This window comes from Oncorhynchus nerka, linkage group LG12, assembly GCF_034236695.1.
Source record: "Oncorhynchus nerka isolate Pitt River linkage group LG12, Oner_Uvic_2.0, whole genome shotgun sequence".
Lineage (NCBI taxonomy): Eukaryota > Metazoa > Chordata > Actinopteri > Salmoniformes > Salmonidae > Oncorhynchus > Oncorhynchus nerka.
The window spans coordinates 91,817,472-91,839,072 of NC_088407.1; the positions used below are offsets into that span (position 1 = coordinate 91,817,472).

At 49.2% G+C, this 21,601-nt stretch overlaps 1 protein-coding gene across 1 annotated transcript in view; it reads right to left on the bottom strand.

Annotated features, from left to right (window-relative positions):
• Nucleotides 1–20,456: 20,456 nt before the first annotated feature.
• Nucleotides 20,457–21,601, bottom strand: part of LOC115115822 (small proline-rich protein 3-like) — a 29,728-nt gene continuing 28,583 nt past the window's right edge. Inside the window, exon 2 of the mRNA XM_065025043.1 lies at nt 20,457–21,005. Coding sequence (XP_064881115.1) covers nt 20,457–21,005 — 549 coding nt within the window. The remainder of the gene's footprint in view (nt 21,006–21,601) is intronic.

The following is a 21,601-nucleotide window of genomic DNA, read 5'->3' on the forward strand; positions in this document are numbered from 1 at the left end:
CCATAGCATCTCCCACCTGTAGCACACGCTCCAGCAGGTATATCTCTCTAGTCACTCCCAAAACCAATTCTTCCTTTGGCCGCCTCTCCTTCCAGTTCTCTGCTGCCAATGACTGGAACGAACTACAAAAATCTCTGAAACTGGAAACACTTATCTCCCTCACTAGCTTTAAGCACCAACTGTCAGAGCATCTTACAGATTACTGCACCTGTACATAGCCCACCTATAATTTAGCCCAAACAACTACCTCTTTCCCAACTGTATTTAATTAATTTATTTATTTTGCTCCTTTGCACCCCATTATTTTTATTTCTACTTTGCACATTCTTCCATTGCAAAACTACCATTCCAGTGTTTTACTTGCTATATTGTATTTACTTTGCCACCATGGCCTTTTTTGCCTTTACCTCCCTTCTCTCCTCATTTGCTCACATTGTATATAGACTTGTTTATACTGTATTATTGACTGTATGTTTGTTTTACTCCATGTGTAACTCTGTGTCGTTGTATCTGTCGAACTGCTTTGCTTTATCTTGGCCAGGTCGCAATTGTAAATGAGAACTTGTTCTCAACTTGCCTACCTGGTTAAATAAAGGTGAAATAAATAAAATAAATAAAAATAACCAAACAGCATTATTATCAATGGGGATAACCAAACAGCATTATCATCAATGGGGATAACCAAACAGCATTATTATCAATGAGAATAACCAAACATTTACATTACATTTAAGTCATTTAGCAGACGCTCTTATCCAGAGCGACTTACAAATTGGTGCGTTCACCTTATGACATCCAGTGGAGCAGCCACTTTACAATAGTGCATCTAAATCTTTTAAGGGGGGCTGAGAAGGATTACTTTATCCTATCCTAGGTATTCCTTAAAGAGGTGGGGTTTCAGGTGTCTCCGGAAGGTGGTGATTGACTCCGCTGTCCTGGCGTCGTGAGGGAGTTTGTTCCACCATTGGGGGGCCAGAGCAGCGAACAGTTTTGACTGGGCTGAGCGGGAACTGTACTTCCTCAGTGGTAGGGAGGCGAGCAGGCCAGAGGTGGATGAACGCAGTGCCCTTGTTTGGGTGTAGGGCCTGATCAGAGCCTGGAGGTACTGAGGTGCCGTTCCCCTCACAGCTCCGTAGGCAAGCACCATGGTCTTGTAGCGGATGCGAGCTTCAACTGGAAGCCAGTGGAGAGAGCGGAGGAGCGGGGTGACGTGAGAGAACTTGGGAAGGTTGAACACCAGATGGGCTGCGGCGTTCTGGATGAGTTGTAGGGGTTTAATGGCACAGGCAGGGAGCCCAGCCAACAGCGAGTTGCAGTAATCCAGACGGGAGATGACAAGTGCCTGGATTAGGACCTGCGCCGCTTCCTGTGTGAGGCAGGGTCGTACTCTGCGGATGTTGTAGAGCATGAACCTACAGGAACGGGCCACCGCCTTGATGTTATTTGAGAACGACAGGGTGTTGTCCAGGATCACGCCAAGGTTCTTAGCGCTCTGGGAGGAGGACACAATGGAGTTGTCAACCGTGATGGCGAGATCATGGAACGGGCAGTCCTTCCCGGGAGGAAGAGCAGCTCCGTCTTGCCGAGGTTCAGCTTGAGGTGGTGATCCGTCATCCACACTGATATGTCTGCCAGACATGCAGAGATGCGATTCGCCACCTGGTCATCAGAAGGGGGAAAGGAGAAGATTAGTTGTGTGTCGTCTGCATAGCAATGATAGGAGAGACCATGTGAGGTTATGACAGAGCCAAGTGACTTGGTGTATAGCGAGAATAGGAGAGGGCCTAGAACAGAGCCCTGGGGGACACCAGTGGTGAGAGCACGTGGTGAGGAGACAGATTCTCGCCACGCCACCTGGTAGGAGCGACCTGTCAGGTGGGACGCAATCCAAGCGTGGGCCGCGCCGGAGATGCCCAACTCGGAGAGGGTGGAGAGGAGGATCTGATGGTTCACAGTATCGAAGGCAGCCGATAGGTCTAGAAGGATGAGAGCAGAGGAGAGAGAGTTAGCTTTAGCAGTGCGGAGCGCCTCCGTGATACAGAGAAGAGCAGTCTCAGTTGAATGACTAGTCTTGAAACCTGACTGATTTGGATCAAGAAGGTAATTCTGAGAGAGATAGCGGGAGAGCTGGCCAAGGACGGCACTTTCAAGAGTTTTGGAGAGAAAAGAAAGAAGGGATACTGGTCTGTAGTTGTTGACATCGGAGGGATCGAGTGTAGGTTTTTTCAGAAGGGGTGCAACTCTCGCTCTCTTGAAGACGGAAGGGACGTAGCCAGCGGTCAGGGATGAGTTGATGAGCGAGGTGAGGTAAGGAGAAGGTCTCCGGAAATGGTCTGGAGAAGAGAGGAGGGGATAGGGTCAAGCGGGCAGGTTGTTGGGCGGCCGGCCGTCACAAGACGCGAGATTTCATCTGGAGAGAGAGGGGAGAAAGAGGTCAGAGCACAGGGTAGGGCAGTGTGAGCAGAACCAGCGGTGTCGTTTGACTTAGCAAACGAGGATCGGATGTCGTCGACCTTCTTTTCAAAATGGTTGACGAAGTCATCTGCAGAGAGGGAGGAGGGGGGAGGAGGATTCAGGAAGGAGGAGAAGGTGGCAAAGAGCTTCCTAGGGTTAGAGGCAGATGCTTGGAATTTAGAGTGGTAGAAAGTGGCTTTAGCAGCAGAGACAGAAGAGGAAAATGTAGAGAGGAGGGAGTGAAAGGATGCCAGGTCCGCAGGGAGGCGAGTTTTCCCTCATTTCCGCTCGGCTGCCCGGAGCCCTGTTCTGTGAGCTCGCAATGAGTCGTCGAGCCACGGAGCGGGAGGGGAGGACCGAGCCGGCCTGGAGGATAGGGGACATAGAGAGTCAAAGGATGCAGAAAGGGAGGAGAGGAGGGTTGAGGAGGCAGAATCAGGAGATAGGTTGGAGAAGGTTTGAGCAGAGGGAAGAGATGATAGGATGGAAGAGGAGAGAGTAGCTGGGGAGAGAGAGCGAAGGTTGGGACGGCGCGATACCATCCGAGTAGGGGCAGTGTGGGAAGTGTTGGATGAGAGCGAGAGGGAAAAGGATACAAGGTAGTGATCGGAGACTTGGAGGGGAGTTGCAATGAGGTTAGTGGAAGAACAGCATCTAGTAAAGATGAGGGCGAGCGTATTGCCTGCCTTGTGAGTAGGGGGGGAAGGTGAGAGGGTGAGGTCAAAAGAGGAGAGGAGTGGAAAGAAGGAGGCAAAGAGGAATGAGTCAAAGGTAGACGTGGGGAGGTTAAAGTCGCCCAGAACTGTGAGAGGTGAGCCGTCCTCAGGAAAGGAGCTTATCAAGGCATCAAGCTCATTGATGAACTCTCCGAGGGAACCTGGAGGGCGATAAATGATAAGGATGTTAAGCTTGAAAGGGCTGGTAACTGTGACAGCATGGAATTCAAAGGAGGCGATAGACAGATGGGTAAGGGGAGAAAGAGAGAATGACCACTTGGGAGAGGAAGATTCCCGGTGCCACCACCCCGCTGACCAGAAGCTCTCGGGGTGTGCGAGAACACGTGGGCGGACGAAGAGAGAGCAGTAGGAGTAGCAGTGTTATCTGTGGTGATCCATGTTTCCGTCAGTGCCAAGAAGTCGAGGGACTGGAGGGAGGCATAGGCTGAGATGAACTCTGCCTTGTTGGCCGCAGATCGGCAGTTCCAGAGGCTACCGGAGACCTGGAACTCCACGTGGGTCGTGCGCGCTGGGACCACCAGATTAGGGTGGCCGCGGCCACGCGGTGTGGAGCGTTTGTATGGTCTGTGCAGAGAGGAGAGAACAGGGATAGACAGACACATAGTTGACAGGCTACAGAAGAGGCTACGCTAATGCAAAGGAGATTGGAATGACAAGTGGACTACACGTCTCGAATGTTCAGAAAGTTAAGCTTACGTAGCAAGAATCTTATTGACTAAAATGATTAAAATGATACAGTACTGCTGAAGTAGGCTAGCTGGCAGTGGCTACAGTGCTGCTATTCGGGGGCTAGCTGGCTAGCTAGCAGTGTTGATTACGTTACGTTGCGTTAAAAGAACGAGAATAGCTGGCTAGCTAACCTAGAAAATCGCTCTAGACTACACAATTATCTTTGATACAAAGACGGCTATGTAGCTAGCTATGTAGCTAGCTACGATCAAACAAATCAAACCGTTGTACTGTAATGAAATGAAATGAAAATGTTATACTACCTGTGGAGCGAAGCGGAATGCGACCGGGTTGTTGAGTGCGGAAGTTCTATTCGGTAGACGTTGGCTAGCTGTTGGCTAGCTAGCAGTGTCACCTACGTTAAGGACGACAAATAGCTGGCTAGCTAACCTCGCTAAATGAAGATAATCACTCTAAAACTACACACTCTAAACTACACAATTATCTTGGATACGAAGACAGCAAAGACAACTATGTAGCTAGCTAACACTACTCTAATCAAGTCGTTCAGTTGAGTGTAATAGCTTCTACAGTGCTGCTATTCGGTAGACGGTGGACGTTTGCTAGCTGGCTAGCTGCTGGGCAGATAGCAGTGTAGACTACGTTAGGACGACGAAATACGATAATTACGCAATTATCTTTGATACAATGACGGCTATGTAGCTAGCTAAGAAGAAAATGCTAAGATTAGACAAATCAAACCGTTGTACTATAATGAAATGTAATGAAATGTAATGAAAAGTTATACTACCTGCGGACCGAAGTGCGGATGCGACCGCTCGCTCCAACCCGGAAGCATTATTATCAATGAGAATAACCAAAAAGCATTATTATCAATGAGAATAACCAAACACCATGATAAGTAGTAATAAACGACAGTGTGATCTCTCTCTCTAAATTGAGAAGCACAGAGAGAAATGTGAAATATTGTCCTTGCTGTAGTTGTTTGCCCTTGTCACCTTCCCAAAAGAGACATTTCTGTCTCACGTGTTGGTGGCTCTCTCTGCACCCTAACATCTCACAGGGTAGCCTAGTGGTTAGAGCGTTGGACTAGTAACCTCTCCGCACCCTAACATCTCACAGGGTAGCCTAGTGGTTAGAGCGTTGGACTAGTAACCTCTCCGCACCCTAACATCTCACAGGGTAGCCTAGTGGTTAGAGCGTTGGACTAGTAACCTCTCTGCACCCTAACATCTCACAGGGTAGCCTAGTGGTTAGAGCGTTGGACTAGTAACCTCTCTGCACCCTAACATCTCACAGGGTAGCCTAGTTGTTAGAGCGTTGGACTAGTAACCTCTCTTTAGCTCGGACACCAGCCAGTCTCAGCCCAGTCAATACCTGCCAGTCAGCACAGCGCAATATCAACCCAGAGCATATCTGACTGCTTTTTCTCAACACATCAATGGATTCCTGCCACAAGCTCTGGACCATTACACCAGATCATTGCAGCTAGCTAGCTAGCTAGTTGTTGGCTAAAGCCTCTGTACTGAATCAAGCACCAGTTAGCCTCGAGCTAGGCCCATCTCCCGACTAGCCGACAAAGTATACCAGCTAACTCTTGGTCTCCAATACCTCTTTTACCAATTGGCCTGGATCCTTTATTGTCGACACGAGCCCCGCCGACTGGTCTGCTGATGTAACGGCTCCCTCACTCACCTTTTACTGCTCATTGGACCCTATGATCACTCGGCTACACAGCTACATGCAGGCTACATGCCTGCTGGTCTGTTCATTAACACTGTACCTCATTTTGTTTATCTGTTGCCCCCAGCCTCGAACTCAGGTCCTGTGTGTACCTCACTGACCCGCTCTGCCCATTCATCGCCATTTACCCGTTGTTGTCTTAGCTCTGACCAACACCTGCGATTGCTTTATGCCTCTCTCTAATGTCAATATGCCTTGTCTATTGCTGTTTCGGTTCTTATTGTTATATTTCACCCCCAGTCCCACTCAACATGCTTTAGATAGCTATTTTGTCACCACACACATACGGAGATCTCACCTGGCTTAACTGGTGCCTCCAGAGATGTAACCTCTCTCATCTTCACTCAATGCCTAGGTTTACCTCCACTGTACTCAACCCTACCATACCCTTGTCTGTACATTATGCCTTGAATCTATTCTTCCACACCCAGAAACCTGCTCCTTTTATTCTCTGTTCCGAACGTACTAGACAACCAGTTCTTATTGCCTTAGCCGTACCCTTATCCTAGTCCTCCTCTGTTCCTCTGGTGATGTAGAGGTTAACAGCCCCCAGTACTACAAATATTCCCCAGGCACTCTCAAGTGTTGCCTTCTGAAAGCCTTGGTTTCATGCATGCATATCCAGGTCTGTGCCCAAACTGTTCAAGCTTCTATTTTTAAAAATCCACCTTTCCAGAAATAAGTCTCTCAATGTTGCCGCTTGTTACAGACCCCTCTCAGTCCCCAGCTGTGCCCTGTACACCATATGTGAATTGATTTCCCCCCATCTATCTTCAGAGTTTGTACTGTTAGGTGACCTAAACTGGGATATGCTTAACACCCCGGCCATCCTACATTTACATTTTACATTTAAGTCATTTAGCAGACGCTCTTATTGGACTTACAAATTGGTGCTTTCACCTTATGACATCCAGTGGAACAGCCACTTTACAATAGTGCATCTAGGTCTTTTAAGGGGGGGGTGAGAAGGATTACTTTATCCTATCCTAGGTATTCCTTAAAGAGGTGGGGTTTCAGGTGTCTCCGGAAGGTGGTGATTGACTCCGCTGTCCTGGCGTCGTGAGGGAGTTTGTTCCACCATTGGGGGGCCAGAGCAGCGAACAGTTTTGACTGGGCTGAGCGGGAACTGTACTTCCTCAGTGGTAGGGAGGCGAGCAGGCCAGAGGTGGATGAACGCAGTGCCCTTGTTTGGGTGTAGGGCCTGATCAGAGCCTGGAGGTACTGAGGTCCGAGGGAGGTGCCGTTCCCCTCACAGCTCCGTAGGCAAGCACCATGGTCTTGTAGCGGATGCGAGCTTCAACTGGAAGCCAGTGGAGAGAGCGGAGGAAGCGGGGTGACGTGGGAGAGAACTTGGGAAGGTTGAACACCAGACGGGCTGCGGCGTTCTGGATGAGTTGTAGGGGTTTAATGGCACAGGCAGGGAGCCCAGCCAACAGCGAGTGAGGTCAGTAATCCAGACGGGAGATGACAAGTGCCTGGATTAGGACCTGCGCCGCTTCCTGTGTGAGGCAGGGTCGTACTCTGCGGATGTTGTAGAGCATGAACCTACAGGAACGGGCCACCGCCTTGATGTTATTTGAGTACGCCACAATCTAAGCCTGTGGCGTACTGCATTAGCATCAAATAGCCCCCGTGATATGCATCTTTTCAGGGAAGTTAGGAAGCAATATACACAGTCAGTTAGGAAATCAAAGGCTTTCAAACAGAAATTTGCATCCTGTAGCACAAATTCCAAAAAGTTCTGGGTGACCTAAACTGGGATATGCTTAACACCCCGGCCATCCTACATATTTATATTTACATTTAAGTCATTTAGCAGACGGAGCGACTGGACACTGTAAAGTCAATGGAGAATAAGAGCACCTCCTCCCAGCTGCCCACTGTCATCACAGATAAATCCATGATAAGTAAGAATTTCAATGAGCATTTGTCTTTGGCTGCCATGCTTTCTACCTGGCTACCCCTACCCTGGCCAACAGCTCTGCACCCCCCGCAGCAACTTGCCCAGGGAATAAGTTAGTCCTAAATATTTCAAAAACTAAAAACATTGTATTTGGGACAAATCATTCACTAAACCCTAAACCACGACTAAATCTTGTAATGAATAATGTGGAAATTGAGCAAGTTGGGGAGACTAAACTGCTTGGATTGTAAACTGTCATATTAAAAACATATTGATACAACAGTAGCTAAGATGGGGAGAAGTCTGTCTATAATAAAGCGCTGCTCTGCCTTCTTAACAACACTATCAACAAGGCAGGTCCTACAGGTCCTAGTTTCTACCTTCTTAACAACACTATCAACAAGGCAGGTCCTACAGGCCCTAGTTTCTACCTTCTTAACAGCACTATCAGCAAGGCAGGTCCTACAGGCCCTAGTTTCTACCTTCTTAACAGCACTATCAACCAGGCAGGTCCTACAGGCCCTAGTTTCTACCTTCTTAACAGCACTATCAACAAGGCAGGTCCTACAGGTCCTAGTTTCTACCTTCTTAACAACACTATCAACAAGGCAGGTCCTACAGGTCCTAGTTTCTACCTTCTTAACAACACTATCAACAAGGCAGGTCCTACAGGCCCTAGTTTCTACCTTCTTAACAGCACTATCAACAAGGCAGGTCCTACAGGCCCTAGTTTCTACCTTCTTAACAACACTATCAACAAGGCAGGTCCTACAGGCCCTAGTTTCTACCTTCTTAACAACACTATCAACAAGGAAGGTCCTACAGGCCCTAGTTTCTACCTTCTTAACAACACTATCAACAAGGCAGGTCCTACAGGCCCTAGTTTCTACCTTCTTAACAACACTATCAACAAGGCAGGTCCTACAGGCCCTAGTTTCTACCTTCTTAACAACACTATCAACAAGGCAGGTCCTACAGGTCCTAGTTTCTACCTTAACAACACTATCAACAAGGCAGGTCCTACAGGTCCTAGTTTCTACCTTCTTAACAACACTATCAACAAGGCAGGTCCTACAGGTCCTAGTTTCTACCTTCTTAACAACACTATCAACAAGGCAGGTCCTACAGGTCCTAGTTTCTACCTTCTTAACAACACTATCAACAAGACAGGTCCTACAGGCCCTAGTTTCTACCTTCTTAACAACACTATCAACAAGACAGGTCCTACAGGCCCTAGTTTCTACCTTCTTAACAGCACTATCAACAAGACAGGTCCTACAGGCCCTAGGTTTGTCGCACCTGGACAACTGTTCAGTCGTGTGGTCAGGCGACAAGGCAGCAATTGCAATTGGTTCAGAACAGCTGGCCCTTGAATGTACACAGAGAGCTAACGTTAATCATTTGCATGTCAATCTCTCCTGGCTCAAAGTGGAGCATACATTGCCTTCATCACTACTTGTATTTGTGAGAGGTATTGACATGTTGAATTCACTGAGCTATCTGTTTGAACTACTGGCACACAGTTCAGACACCCTGACTACCCCACAAGACATGCCACCAGAGGTCTGTTTAAACTACTGGCACACAGTTCAGACACCCTGACTACCCCACAAGACATGCCACCAGAGGTCTGTTTAAACTACTAGCACACAGCTCGGACACCCATACATACCCCACAAGACATGCCACCAGAGGTCTCTTCACAGTCCCCAAGTCCAGAACAGACTATGGGAGGTGCACAGTACAACATAGAGCCATGACTACATGGACCTCTATTCTCAGGAAGAGTAGCTGCTGCCTTGGCAGGAACTAATGGGGATCCATAATAAACCCTAGGAAGAGTAGCTGCTGCCTTGGCAGGAACTAATGGGGATCCATAATAAACCCCCAGGAAGAGTAGCTGCTGCCTTGGCAGGAACTAATGGGGATCCATAATAAAACCCAGGAAGAGTAGCTGCTGTCTTGGCAGGAACTAATGGGGATCCATAATAAACCCCATGAAGAGTAGCTGCTGCCTTGGCAGGAACTAATGGGGATCCATAATAAAACCCAGGAAGAGTAGCTGCTGTCTTGGCAGGAACTAATGGGGATCCATAATAAACCCAGGAAGAGTAGCTGCTGCCTTGGCAGGAACTAATGGGGATCCATAATAAACCCCAGGAAGAGTAGCTGCTGCCTTGGCATGAACTAATGGGGATCCATAATAAACACCAGGAAGAGTAGCTGCTGTCTTGGCAGGAACTAATGGGGATCCATAATAAACCCCAGGAAGAGTAGCTGCTGCCTTGGCAGGAACTAATGGGGATCCATAATAAACCCCAGGAAGAGTAGCTGCTGCCTTGGCAGGAACTAATGGGGATCCATAATAAACCTCAGGAAGAGTAGCTGCTGCCTTGGCAGGAACTAATGGGGATCCATAATAAACCCCAGGAAGAGTAGCTGCTGCCTTGGCAGGAACTAATGGGGATCCATAATAAACTCAAGGAAGAGTAGCTGCTGCCTTGGCAGGAACTAATGGGGATCCATAATAAACCCCAGGAAGAGTAGCTGCTGCCTTGGCAGGAAGTAATGGGGATCCATAATAAACCCCAGGAAGAGTAGCTGCTGCCTTGGCAGGAACTAATGGAGATCCATAATAAACCCCCAGGAAGAGTATCTGCTGCCTTGGCAGGAAGTAATGGGGATCCATAATAAACCCCAGGAAGAGTATCTGCTGCCTTGGCAGGAAGTAATGGGGATCCATAATAAACCCCAGGAAGAGTAGCTGCTGCCTTGGCAGGAACTAATGGGGATCCATAATAAATACATCTGCATTGCTTGCTGTTTGGGGTTTTAGGCTGGGTTTCTGTATTAGCACTTTGTGACATCTGCTGAGGTAAAAATGGCTTTATAAATACACTTGATTGGTTAAGAGAGGGAGAAAGACAGAGAGAGAGAAGGAGAAGGATAGAGAGAGGGAGAAAGACAGAGAGGGAGAAGGATAGAGAGAGGGAGAAGGAGAATGGTAGAAAGAGAGGGAGAAGGATAGAGAGAGGGAGAAAGACAGAGAGAGGGAGAAGGATAGAGAGAGAGGGAGAATGATAGAGAGAGGGAGAAGGAGAAGGATAGAGAGAGAGGGAGAAGGATAGAGAGAGAGAGAGGGAGAAGGATAGAGAGAGGGAGAAGGATAGAGAGAGGGAGAGGGTGAAGGATAGAGAGAGGGAGAAGGAGAGAGAGAGGAAGAAGGATAGAGAGAGAGAGGGGGAAGGATAGAGAGAGAGGAAGAAGGATAGTGAGAGAGAGGGTGAAGGATAGAGAGAGGGAGAAGGATAGAGAGAGAGGGAGAAGGATAGACAGAGAGGAAGAAGGATAGCGAGAGAGAGGGTGAAGGATAGAGAGAGGGAGAAGGATAGAGAGAGAGGGAGAAGGATAGACAGAGAGGAAGAAGGATAGCGAGAGAGAGGGTGAAGGATAGAGAGAGGGAGAAGGATAGAGAGAGAGGGAGAAGGATAGAGAGAGTGTGAAGGATAGAGAGAGGGAGAAGGATAGAGAGACAGGGAGACAGTGTGCTTCTCTTTCCTGCTGTCGTGTTGGGGTACCTTAGTGCTGCAGCATAGCCCTATGGGATATGATACGAGGGGCAGAACAGAGTGGGCAGGGCCAGCCTTTTGGGGACCATTTGGTTAGGGGTCCTATCCCACCATGTGGCAAAACAATTTAGTGCCCCCCTATTGACGGCAGAAAGAAAAAATTAAGTTTTAAAGTTAATTTCTTTCAATTCTACACATTTTGCTGTAGAGGGTAGAGAAAATGTTGCATTTCTAAAGCATGTTTCTAAAATTCTACACATTTGCCATTGAGAGAAAAATCAACCATTTTGAACTAATTTCCTGTAATTCTACACATTTGCCATGATTTATGTTAATATGATATCCGAGTGAGAATAACTAACAAAATCAATGGGGGCACCATGAAGGTCAGGGCCACCTGGAGGTCAGGGGTCAGGGCCTCCTGGAGGACAGGGCCACCTGGAGTTCAGGGGTCAGGGCCCCCTGGAGGTCAGGGCCACCTGGAGGTCAGGGCCACCTGGAGGTCAGGGGTCAGGGCCCCCTGGAGGTCAGGGCCACCTGGAGGTCAGGGGTCAGGACCTGCTGGAGGTCAGGGCCACCTGGAGGTCAGGGGTCAGACCTCCTGGAGGTCAGGGCCACCTGGAGGTCAGGGGTCAGGGCCCCCTGGAGGTCAGGGGTCAGGACCTCCTGGAGGTCAGGGCCACCTGGAGGTCAGGGGTCAGGGCCACCTGGAGGTCAGGGCACCATGAAGGTCAGGGCCCTGGGCACGTGCCCTGCGTAGCCGGTCAGTATTTGGTTATGATTACTACAAGTTTAGATATCTGGCTAGACTAACTATCAATCGAAAAATTGTTAGCTGACATGGCTAATTGAGTGACTGTCAGTGACTGACATAACAAGAGGAAAAACGGACGAATGTCTAAACAACCAAATGTCTAAATGGCTCCTGGTGTATTCTACTATCCTTCCTCTGATCCCCGACTGAGTTCTCAGAGCTCCAGTCAATAACTCAGTGTGCTTGGCTGATGCTCTTTTAAGAAACAGAACAAGAGAGAGTTTATGAATGCAGCACATTGAATCTCATTCAACTCCCCGTGTCACCCTGCGTGAACGAAGGGCCTTAGAGGACGAGAGCTTTCCAAGTGGCCCCCTATTCTCAGAGGGCTCTTGTGTACTATATGGGAATAGGGACAACACATAGAGGTTACTGTTTATTGCTGTTTACTGGGATATATAAAGCAACATTTTCCTACAAACTCTTTAGTTGAGGGTCAAAATATAGTGACACTTTAGTTTTAAAAAAATGTTAAAGATTACATAAGGGTGTATAACGTAATTTATCATGGTTTATGGGACGTTGCCTTCACGAGCCCCACGGCTTTGATAAGGAATTCCTGAACCTGTTAGATGCTTCATCATAGTAGCAACAACAGGGTGGTGTTATGATGATCTATGATAGTGGGCTTTGATGTTCTCTCATCATTACCTCGACATGTTAGAGAAGAGGAGAGGAGGAGAGGGGAGAGGGGAAGAGAGGAGAGGGGAAGAGAGGAGAGGGGAAGAGAGGAGAGAAGAGAGGAGAAGAGAGTAGGAGAGAGGAGAGGGGAAGAGAGGAGGAGAGAGGAGAGGGGAAGAGAGGAGAGAAGAGAGGAGAAGAGAGGGGAGAGAGGGGAAGAGAGGAGGAGAGAGGAGAGGGGAAGAGAGGAGAGAAGAGAGGATGAGAGAGGAGAGGGGAAGAGAGGAGGAGAGGGGAAGAGAGGAGGAGAGAGGAGAGGAGGAGAGAGGAGAGGGGAAGAGAGGAGGAGAGAGGAGAGGAGGCGAGAGGGGGAGAGAGGAGAGGGGAAGAGAGGAGAGGAGAAGAGAGGAGAGGAGGAGAGATGCCAGTCCAGAGGAGATAATGGGGTGTAATGGATCTGATACTGCATGTCAACAGAGAGAGGAGTCACATTAATACTGGGTTCAGAGAGAGAGAGGAGTCACATTAACACTGGGCTCAGAGAGAGGAGTCACATTAATACTGGGTTCAGAGAGAGAGAGGAGTCACATTAATACTGGGCTCAGAGAGAGAGAGGAGTCACATTAATACTGGGTTCAGAGAGAGGAGTCACATTAATACTGGGCTCAGAGAGAGGAGTCACATTAACACTGGGCTCAGGGAGAGGGGTCACATTAATACTGGGCTCAGGGAGAGGAGTCACATTAATACTGGGCTCAGAGAGAGGAGTCACATTAATACTGGGCTCAGGGAGAGGAGTCACATTAATACTGGGTTCAGAGAGAGGAGTCACATTAACACTGGGTTCAGAGAGAGAGAGGAGTCACAAGAAGAGTTCACCAGGATCCCATCTCTCGCCTCTGTAACGCTGATGTTTCCTCTTGGCACTGAAATTGGGTCTGAATTACAGAGAGAGCCCAGGGCAGATGAGTCCACGTTGAAGCCAGAACTGGGTCTGAATTACAGAGAGAGCCCAGGGCAGATGAGTCCACGTTGAAGCCAGAACTGGGTCTGAATTACAGAGAGAGCCCAGGGCAGATGAGTCCACGTTGAAGACAGAACTGGGTCTGAATTACAGAGAGAGCCCAGGGCAGATGAGTCCACGTTGAAGCCAGAACTGGGTCTGAATTACAGAGAGTGCCCAGGGCAGATGAGTCCACGTTGAAGCCAGAACTGGGTCTGAATTACAGAGAGAGCCCAGGGCAGATGAGTCCACGTTGAAGCCAGAACTGGGTCTGAATTACAGAGAGAGCCCAGGGCAGATGAGTCCACGTTGAAGACAGAACTGGGTCTGAAATACAGAGAGAGCCCAGGGCAGATGAGTCCACGTTGAAGCCAGAACTGGGTCTGAATTACAGAGAGAGCCCAGGGCAGATGAGTCCACGTTGAAGACAGAACTGGGTCTGAATTACAGAGAGAGCCCAGGGCAGATGAGTCCACGTTGAAGCCAGAACTGGGTCTGAATTACAGAGAGTGCCCAGGGCAGATGAGTCCACGTTGAAGCCAGAACTGGGTCTGAATTACAGAGAGAGCCCAGGGCAGATGAGTCCACGTTGAAGCCAGAACTGGGTCTGAATTACAGAGAGAGCCCAGGGCAGATGAGTCCACGTTGAAGACAGAACTGGGTCTGAAATACAGAGAGAGCCCAGGGCAGATGAGTCCCCGTTGAAGACAGAACTGGGTCTGAATTACAGAGAGAGCCCAGGGCAGATGAGTCCACGTTGAAGACAGAACTGGGTCTGAATTACAGAGAGTGCCCAGGGCAGATGAGTCCACGTTGAAGCCAGAACTGGGTCTGAATTACAGAGAGTGCCCAGGGCAGATGAGTCCACGTTGAAGCCAGAACTGGGTCTGAATTACAGAGAGTGCCCAGGGCAGATGAGTCCACGTTGAAGACAGAACTGGGTCTGAAATACAGAGAGAGCCCAGGGCAGATGAGTCCACGTTGAAGCCAGAACTAGGTCTGAATTACAGAGAGAGCCCAGGGCAGATGAGTCCACGTTGAAGCCAGAACTGGGTCTGAATTACAGAGAGTGCCCAGGGCAGATGAGTCCACGTTGAAGCCAGAACTGGGTCTGAATTACAGAGAGAGCCCAGGGCAGATGAGTCCACGTTGAAGCCAGAACTGGGTCTGAATTACAGAGAGAGCCCAGGGCAGATGAGTCCACGTTGAAGACAGAACTGGGTCTGAATTACAGAGAGAGCCCAGGGCAGATGAGTCCCCGTTGAAGACAGAACTGGGTCTGAATTACAGAGAGAGCCCAGGGCAGATGAGTCCACGTTGAAGACAGAACTGGGTCTGAATTACAGAGAGTGCCCAGGGCAGATGAGTCCACGTTGAAGCCAGAACTGGGTCTGAATTACAGAGAGTGCCCAGGGCAGATGAGTCCACGTTGAAGCCAGAACTGGGTCTGAATTACAGAGAGTGCCCAGGGCAGATGAGTCCACGTTGAAGACAGAACTGGGTCTGAAATACAGAGAGAGCCCAGGGCAGATGAGTCCACGTTGAAGCCAGAACTAGGTCTGAATTACAGAGAGAGCCCAGGGCAGATGAGTCCACGTTGAAGCCAGAACTGGGTCTGAATTACAGAGAGAGCCCAGGGCAAATGAGTCCACGTTGAAGCCAGAACTGGGTCAAGTAACTGCCGATCTGATGTTCGAAAGTTCTTGTCTGTTGTAAGAAATAATAACGTTTACATTTAGAGAAAAATTAAAGTGAAGATAAACGACAACAATATAGTAAATATAAAAATCGTCACCAAGTTGGGTTGGAGCTTGCAAAACGACGTCCATCCAGTACGTCAAACTTCTGAGTGAGAAGTTTCAAAATATCTCCTCCTTTTTCTAGGGGCTTTCCATATCTTAGGGTTAACAATTTTCAAGTTAAAGATATATGTCAATGGTTCTGAAATAAGAGAGAGCTGCAGGATGAATGGATCAAATGAATCAGTGGATTTATTTAACATCCGTCTTTAACAAAGCACTTAGTACATCATAGACACCAAATGGTTGTCTCCAATCTGTTCTGAGGTGACTAAAGGACTCCCTCTAGTGGAATGAGATTACTTTTCAGAAACTATCCTTTCAAACAGGTCTGAAGCAAAACGATTATTTAAAACACGACAAATGTCTAATTTGTTTTGTTTGGGACCAAAGGCTATCCTTTCAAATCAAGTCGAAAATCAAATCAAATGTATTTATATAGCCCTTCTTACATCAGCTGATATCTCAAAGTGCTGTACAGAAACCCAGCCTAAAACCCCAAACAGCAAGCAATGCAGGTGTAGAAGCACGGTGGCTAGGAAAAACTCCCTAGAAAGGCCAAAACCTAGGAAGAAACCTAGAGAGGAACCAGGCTATGTGGGGTGGCCAGTCCTCTTCTGGCTGTGCCGGGTGGAGATTATAACAGAACATGGCCAAGATGTTCAAATGTTCATAAATGACCAGCATGGTCAAATAATAATAATCACAGGCAGAACAGTTGAAACTGGAGCAGCAGCACGGCCAGGTGGACTGGGGACAGCAAGGAGTCATCATGTCAGGTAGTCCTGAGGCATAGTCCTAGGGCTCAGGTCCTCCGAAAGAGAGAAAGAAAGAAAGAAAGAGCTGAAAGAGAGAATTAGAGAGAGCATACTTAAATTCACACAGGACACCGGATAGGACAGGAGAAGTACTCCAGATATAACAAACTGACCCTAGTCCCCCGACACATAAACTACTGCAGCATAAATACTGGAGGCTAAGACAGGAGGGGTCAGGAGACACTGTGGCCCCAACCGATGACACCCCCGGACAGGGCCAAACAGGAAGGATATAACCCCACCCACTTTGCCAAAGCACATCCCCCACACCACTAGAGGGATATCTTCAACCACCAACTTACCATCCTGAGACAAGGCCGAGTATAGCCCACAAAGATCTCCGCCACGGCACAACTCAAGGGGGGCGCCAACCCAGACAGGAAGATCACATCAGTGACTCAACCCACTCAAGTGACGCACCCCTCCTAGGGACGGTATGAAAGAGCCCCAGTAAGCCAGTGACTCAGCCCCTGTAATAGGGTTAGAGACAGAGAATCCCAGTGGAAAGAGGGGAACCGGCCAGGCAGAGACAGCAAGGGCGGTTCGTTGCTCCAGAGCCTTTCCGTTCACCTTCACACTCCTGGGCCAGACTACACTCAATCATATGATCCACTGAAGAGATGAGTCTTCAGTAAAGACTTAAAGTTTGAGACTGAGTATGCGTCTCTCACATGGGTAGGCAGACCATTCCATAAAAATTGAGCTCTATAGGAGAAAGCCCTGCCTCCAGCTGTTTGATTAGAAATTCTAGGGACAATTAGGAGGCCTGCGTCTTGTGACCGTAGTGTACGTGTAGGTATGTACGGCAGGACCAAATTAGAGAGACAGGTAGGAGCAAGCCCATGTAATGCTTTGTAGGTTAGCAGTAAAACCTTGAAATCAGCCCTTGCCTTAACAGGAAGCCAGTGTAGAGAGGCTAGCACTGGAGTAATATGATCACATTTTTTGGGTTCTAGGCAGGTTTCTAGCAGCCGTGTTTAGCACTAACTGAAGTTAATTTAGTGCTTTATCCGGGTAGCCGGAAAGTAGAGCATTGCAGTAGTCTAACCTAGAAGTGACAAAAGCATGAATTAATTCTTCTGCATCATTTTTGGACAGAAAGTTTCAGATTTTTGCAATGTTACGCAGATGGAAAAAAGCTGTCCTTGAAACAGTCTTGATATGTTCTTCAAAAGAGAGATCAGGGTCCGGAGTAACACCGAGGTCCTTCACAGTTTTATTTGAGATGACTGTACAACCATTAAGATGAATTGTCAGATTCAACAGAAGATCTCTTTGTTTCTTGGGACCTAGAACAAGCATCTCTGTTTTGTCCGAGTTTAAAAGTAGAACGTTTGCAGCCATCTACTTCCTTATGTCTGAAACACAGGCTTCTAGCGAGGGCAATTTTGGGGCTTCACCATGTTTCATTGAAATGTACAGTTGTGTGTCATCCGCATAGCAGTGAAAGTTAACATTATGTTTTCGAATGACATCCCCAAGAGGTAAAATATATAGTGAAAACAATAGTGGTCCTAAAACGGAATCTTGAGGAACACCGACATTTACAGTTGATTTGTCAGAGGACAAACCATTCACAGAGACAAACTTATATCTTTCTGACAGATAAGATCTAAACCAGTCCAGAAGTTGTCCGTGTAGACCAACGCTGTTTCATCCTTTCTTACACTGAACTTACCCTGCCTAACGATTGCGTCTGAAGCTGGGCTTGTAGCACAGCTATCCTCGCCGTAAGGCGATCGTTCTCCTGTATATTATGAGAACAGCGACTGCAATTAGAAGGCATCATGTTAATGTTACTACTTAGCTTTGGCTGTTGGAGGTCCTGACGAACCAGATAAAGCGTCTGGAGTGAAAAAGTTGAATGAAAAAATAAAGTTGAGGGAAAAAACAAAAATATAAACGGTAAAGTTGTCAGGTAGCAAAGTAAGGTTGGCAACAAAACGCACAGCAACACTTAAACGAGTCTGCAAGTTGTGATTGTTAATCCCTGGCTCAGCTGAAACAAAATGGTTATTTAAAGCACTACACATGTCTAATTTGTTTAGTATGGGACCAGAGGCTGTCGGACCCTGTTGGGGTAATGAGGGGGTGGACGAGACCAGAGACTGTCAGAACCTGTTGGGGTAATGAGGGGGTGGACGGGACCAGAGACTGTCAGAACCTGTTGGGGTAATGAGGGGGTGGATGGGACCAGAGACTGTCAGAACCTGTTGGGGTAATGAGGGGGTGGACGGGACCAGAGACTGTCAGAACCTCTTGGGGAGACTGTCAGAAACCTGTTGGGGTAATGAGGGGGTGGACGGGACCAGAGACTGTCAGAAACCTGTTGGGGTAATGAGGGGGTGGACGGGACCAGAGACTGTCAGAACCTGTTTGGGTAATGAGGGTGTGGACGGGACCAGAGACTGTCAGAACCTCTTGGGGAGACTGTCAGAAACCTGTTGGGGTAATGAGGGGGTGGATTGGACCAGAGACTGTCAGAAACCTGTTGGGGTAATGAGGGGGTGGACGGGACCAGAGACTGTCAGAACCTGTTGGGGTAATGAGGGGGTGGACGGGACCAGAGACTGTCAGAAACCTGTTGGGGTAATGAGGGGGTGGATTGGACCAGAGACTGTCAGAACCTGTTGGGGTAATGAGGGGGTGGATTGGACCAGAGACTGTCAAAACCTGTTGGGGTAATGAGGGGTGGACAGGACCAGAGACTGTCAGAACCTGTTGGGGTAATGAGGGGGTGGACGGGACCAGAGACTGTCAGAAACCTGTTGGGGTAATGAGGGTGTGGATTGGACCAGAGACTGTCAGAACCTGTTGGGGTAATGAGGGGGTGGACGGGACCAGAGACTGTCAGAAACCTGTTGGGGTAATGAGGGGGTGGACGGGACCAGAGACTGTCAGAAACCTGTTGGGGTAATGAGGGGGTGGACGGGACCAGAGACTGTCAGAACCTGTTTGGGTAATGAGGGTGTGGACGGGACCAGAGACTGTCAGAACCTCTTGGGGAGACTGTCAGAAACCTGTTGGGGTAATGAGGGGGTGGATTGGACCAGAGACTGTCAGAAACCTGTTGGGGTAATGAGGGGGTGGACGGGACCAGAGACTGTCAGAACCTGTTGGGGTAATGAGGGGGTGGACGGGACCAGAGACTGTCAGAAACCTGTTGGGGTAATGAGGGGGTGGATTGGACCAGAGACTGTCAGAACCTGTTGGCGTAATGAGGGGGTGGACGGGACCAGAGACTGTCAGAACCTGTTGGGGTAATGAGGGGGTGGATTGGACCAGAGACTGTCAGAACCTGTTGGGGTAATGAGGGGGTGGATTGGACCAGAGACTGTCAAAACCTGTTGGGGTAATGAGGGGGTGGACAGGACCAGAGACTGTCAGAACCTGTTGGGGTAATGAGGGGGTGCACGGGACCAGAGACTGTCAGAAACCTGTTGGGGTAATGAGGGTGTGGATTGGACCAGAGACTGTCAGAACCTGTTGGGGTAATGAGGGGGTGGACGGGACCAGAGACTGTCAGAACCTGTTGGGGTAATGAGGGGGTGGACGGGACCAGAGACTGTCAGAAACTGTTGGGGTAATGAGGGGGTGGATGGGACCAGAGACTGTCAGAACCTGTTGGGGAGACTGTCAGAAACTTGTTGGGGTAATGAGGGGGTGGATTGGACCAGAGACTGTCAGAACCTGTTGGGGTAATGAGGGGTGGATGGGACCAGAGACTGTCAGAACCTGTTGGGGTAATGAGGGGTGGACGGGACCAGAGACTGTCAGAACCTGTTGGGGTAATGAGGGGTGGACGGGACCAGAGACTGTCAGAAACTGTTGGGGTAATGAGGGGGTGGATGGGACCAGAGACTGTCAGAACCTGTTGGGGAGACTGTCAGAAACTTGTTGGGGTAATGAGGGGGTGGATTGGACCAGAGACTGTCAGAACCTGTTGGGGTAATGAGGGGGTGGATGGGACCAGAGACTGTCAGAACCTGTTGGGGTAATGAGGGGGTGGACGGGACCAGAGACTGTCAGAACCTGTTGGGGTAATGAGGGGGTGGATGGGACCAGAGACTGTCAGAACCTGTTGGGGTAATGAGGGGGTGGATTGGACCAGAGACTGTCAGAACCTGTTGGGGAGACTGTCAGAACCTGTTGGGGTAATGAGGGGGTGGATTGGACCAGAGACTGTCAGAACCTGTTGGGGAGACTGTCAGAACCTGTTGGGGTAATGAGGGGGTGGATTGGACCAGAAGTCAGCTGGATTACCACCATTCTCTGATATACAATCCAATAAATATGTTGATTTTTCTAGATGATTCCCTCCTTTGGTATGAGGTGGTAGCCCTCCTTGGGTAGGATATGGTAGCCCTCCTTGGGTAGGAGGTGGTGGTAACCCTCCTTGGGTATGAGGTGGTAGCCCTCCTTGGGTATGAGGTGGTAGCCCTCCTTGGGTATGAGGTGGTAACCCTCCTTGGGTATGAGGTGGTAACCCTCCTTGGGTATGAGGTGGTAGCCCTCCTTGGGTATGAGGTGGTAGCCCTCCTTGGGTATGAGGTGGTAACCCTCCTTGGGTATGAGGTGGTAGCCCTCCTTGGGTATGAGGTGGTAACCCTCCTTGGGTATGAGGTGGTAGCCCTCCTTGGGTATGAGGTGGTAACCCTCCTTGGGTATGAGGTGGTAACCCTCCTTGGGTATGAGGTGGTAGCCCTCCTTGGGTATGAGGTGGTAGCCCTCCTTTGGTATGAGGTGGTAGCCCTCCTTGGGTATGAGGTGGTAGCCCTCCTTTGGTATGAGGTGGTAGCCCTCCTTGGGTATGAGGTGGTAGCCCTCCTTTGGTATGAGGTGGTGGTAGCCCTCCTTGGGTAGGAGGTGATGTTAGCCCTCCTTGGGTAGGAGGTGGTGGTAACCCTCCTTGGGTAGGAGGTGGTGGTAGCCCTCCTTGGGTAGGAGGTCGTGGTAGCCCTCCTTGGGTAGGAGATGGTAGCCCTCCTTGGGTAGGAGGTGGTGGTAACCCTCCTTGGGTAGGAGATGGTAGCCCTCCTTGGGTAGGAGGTGGTGGTAACCCTCCTTGAGTATCAGGTGGTAGCCCTCCTTGGGTATGAGGTGGTAGCCCTCCTTTGGTATGAGGTGGTAACCCTCCTTGGGTATGAGGTGGTGGTAGCCCTCCTTGGGTATGAGGTGGTAGCCCTCCTTTGGTATGAGGTGGTAACCCTCCTTGGGTATGAGGTGGTAGCCCTCATTGGGTATGAGGCGGTAACCCTCCTTGGGTATGAGGGGGTAGCCCTCCTTGGGTAGGAGGTGGTGGTAACCCTCCTCCCCATCACATCATATTTCATTCCAGCCTTGGTAGAACGCATTAACCCTGTAGGGAGGGAGGGAGGGAGGGAGGGAGGGAGGGAGGGAGGGAGGGAGAGAGAGAGAGCGAGAGCTGTAGGGACGGAGGGAGGGAGAGC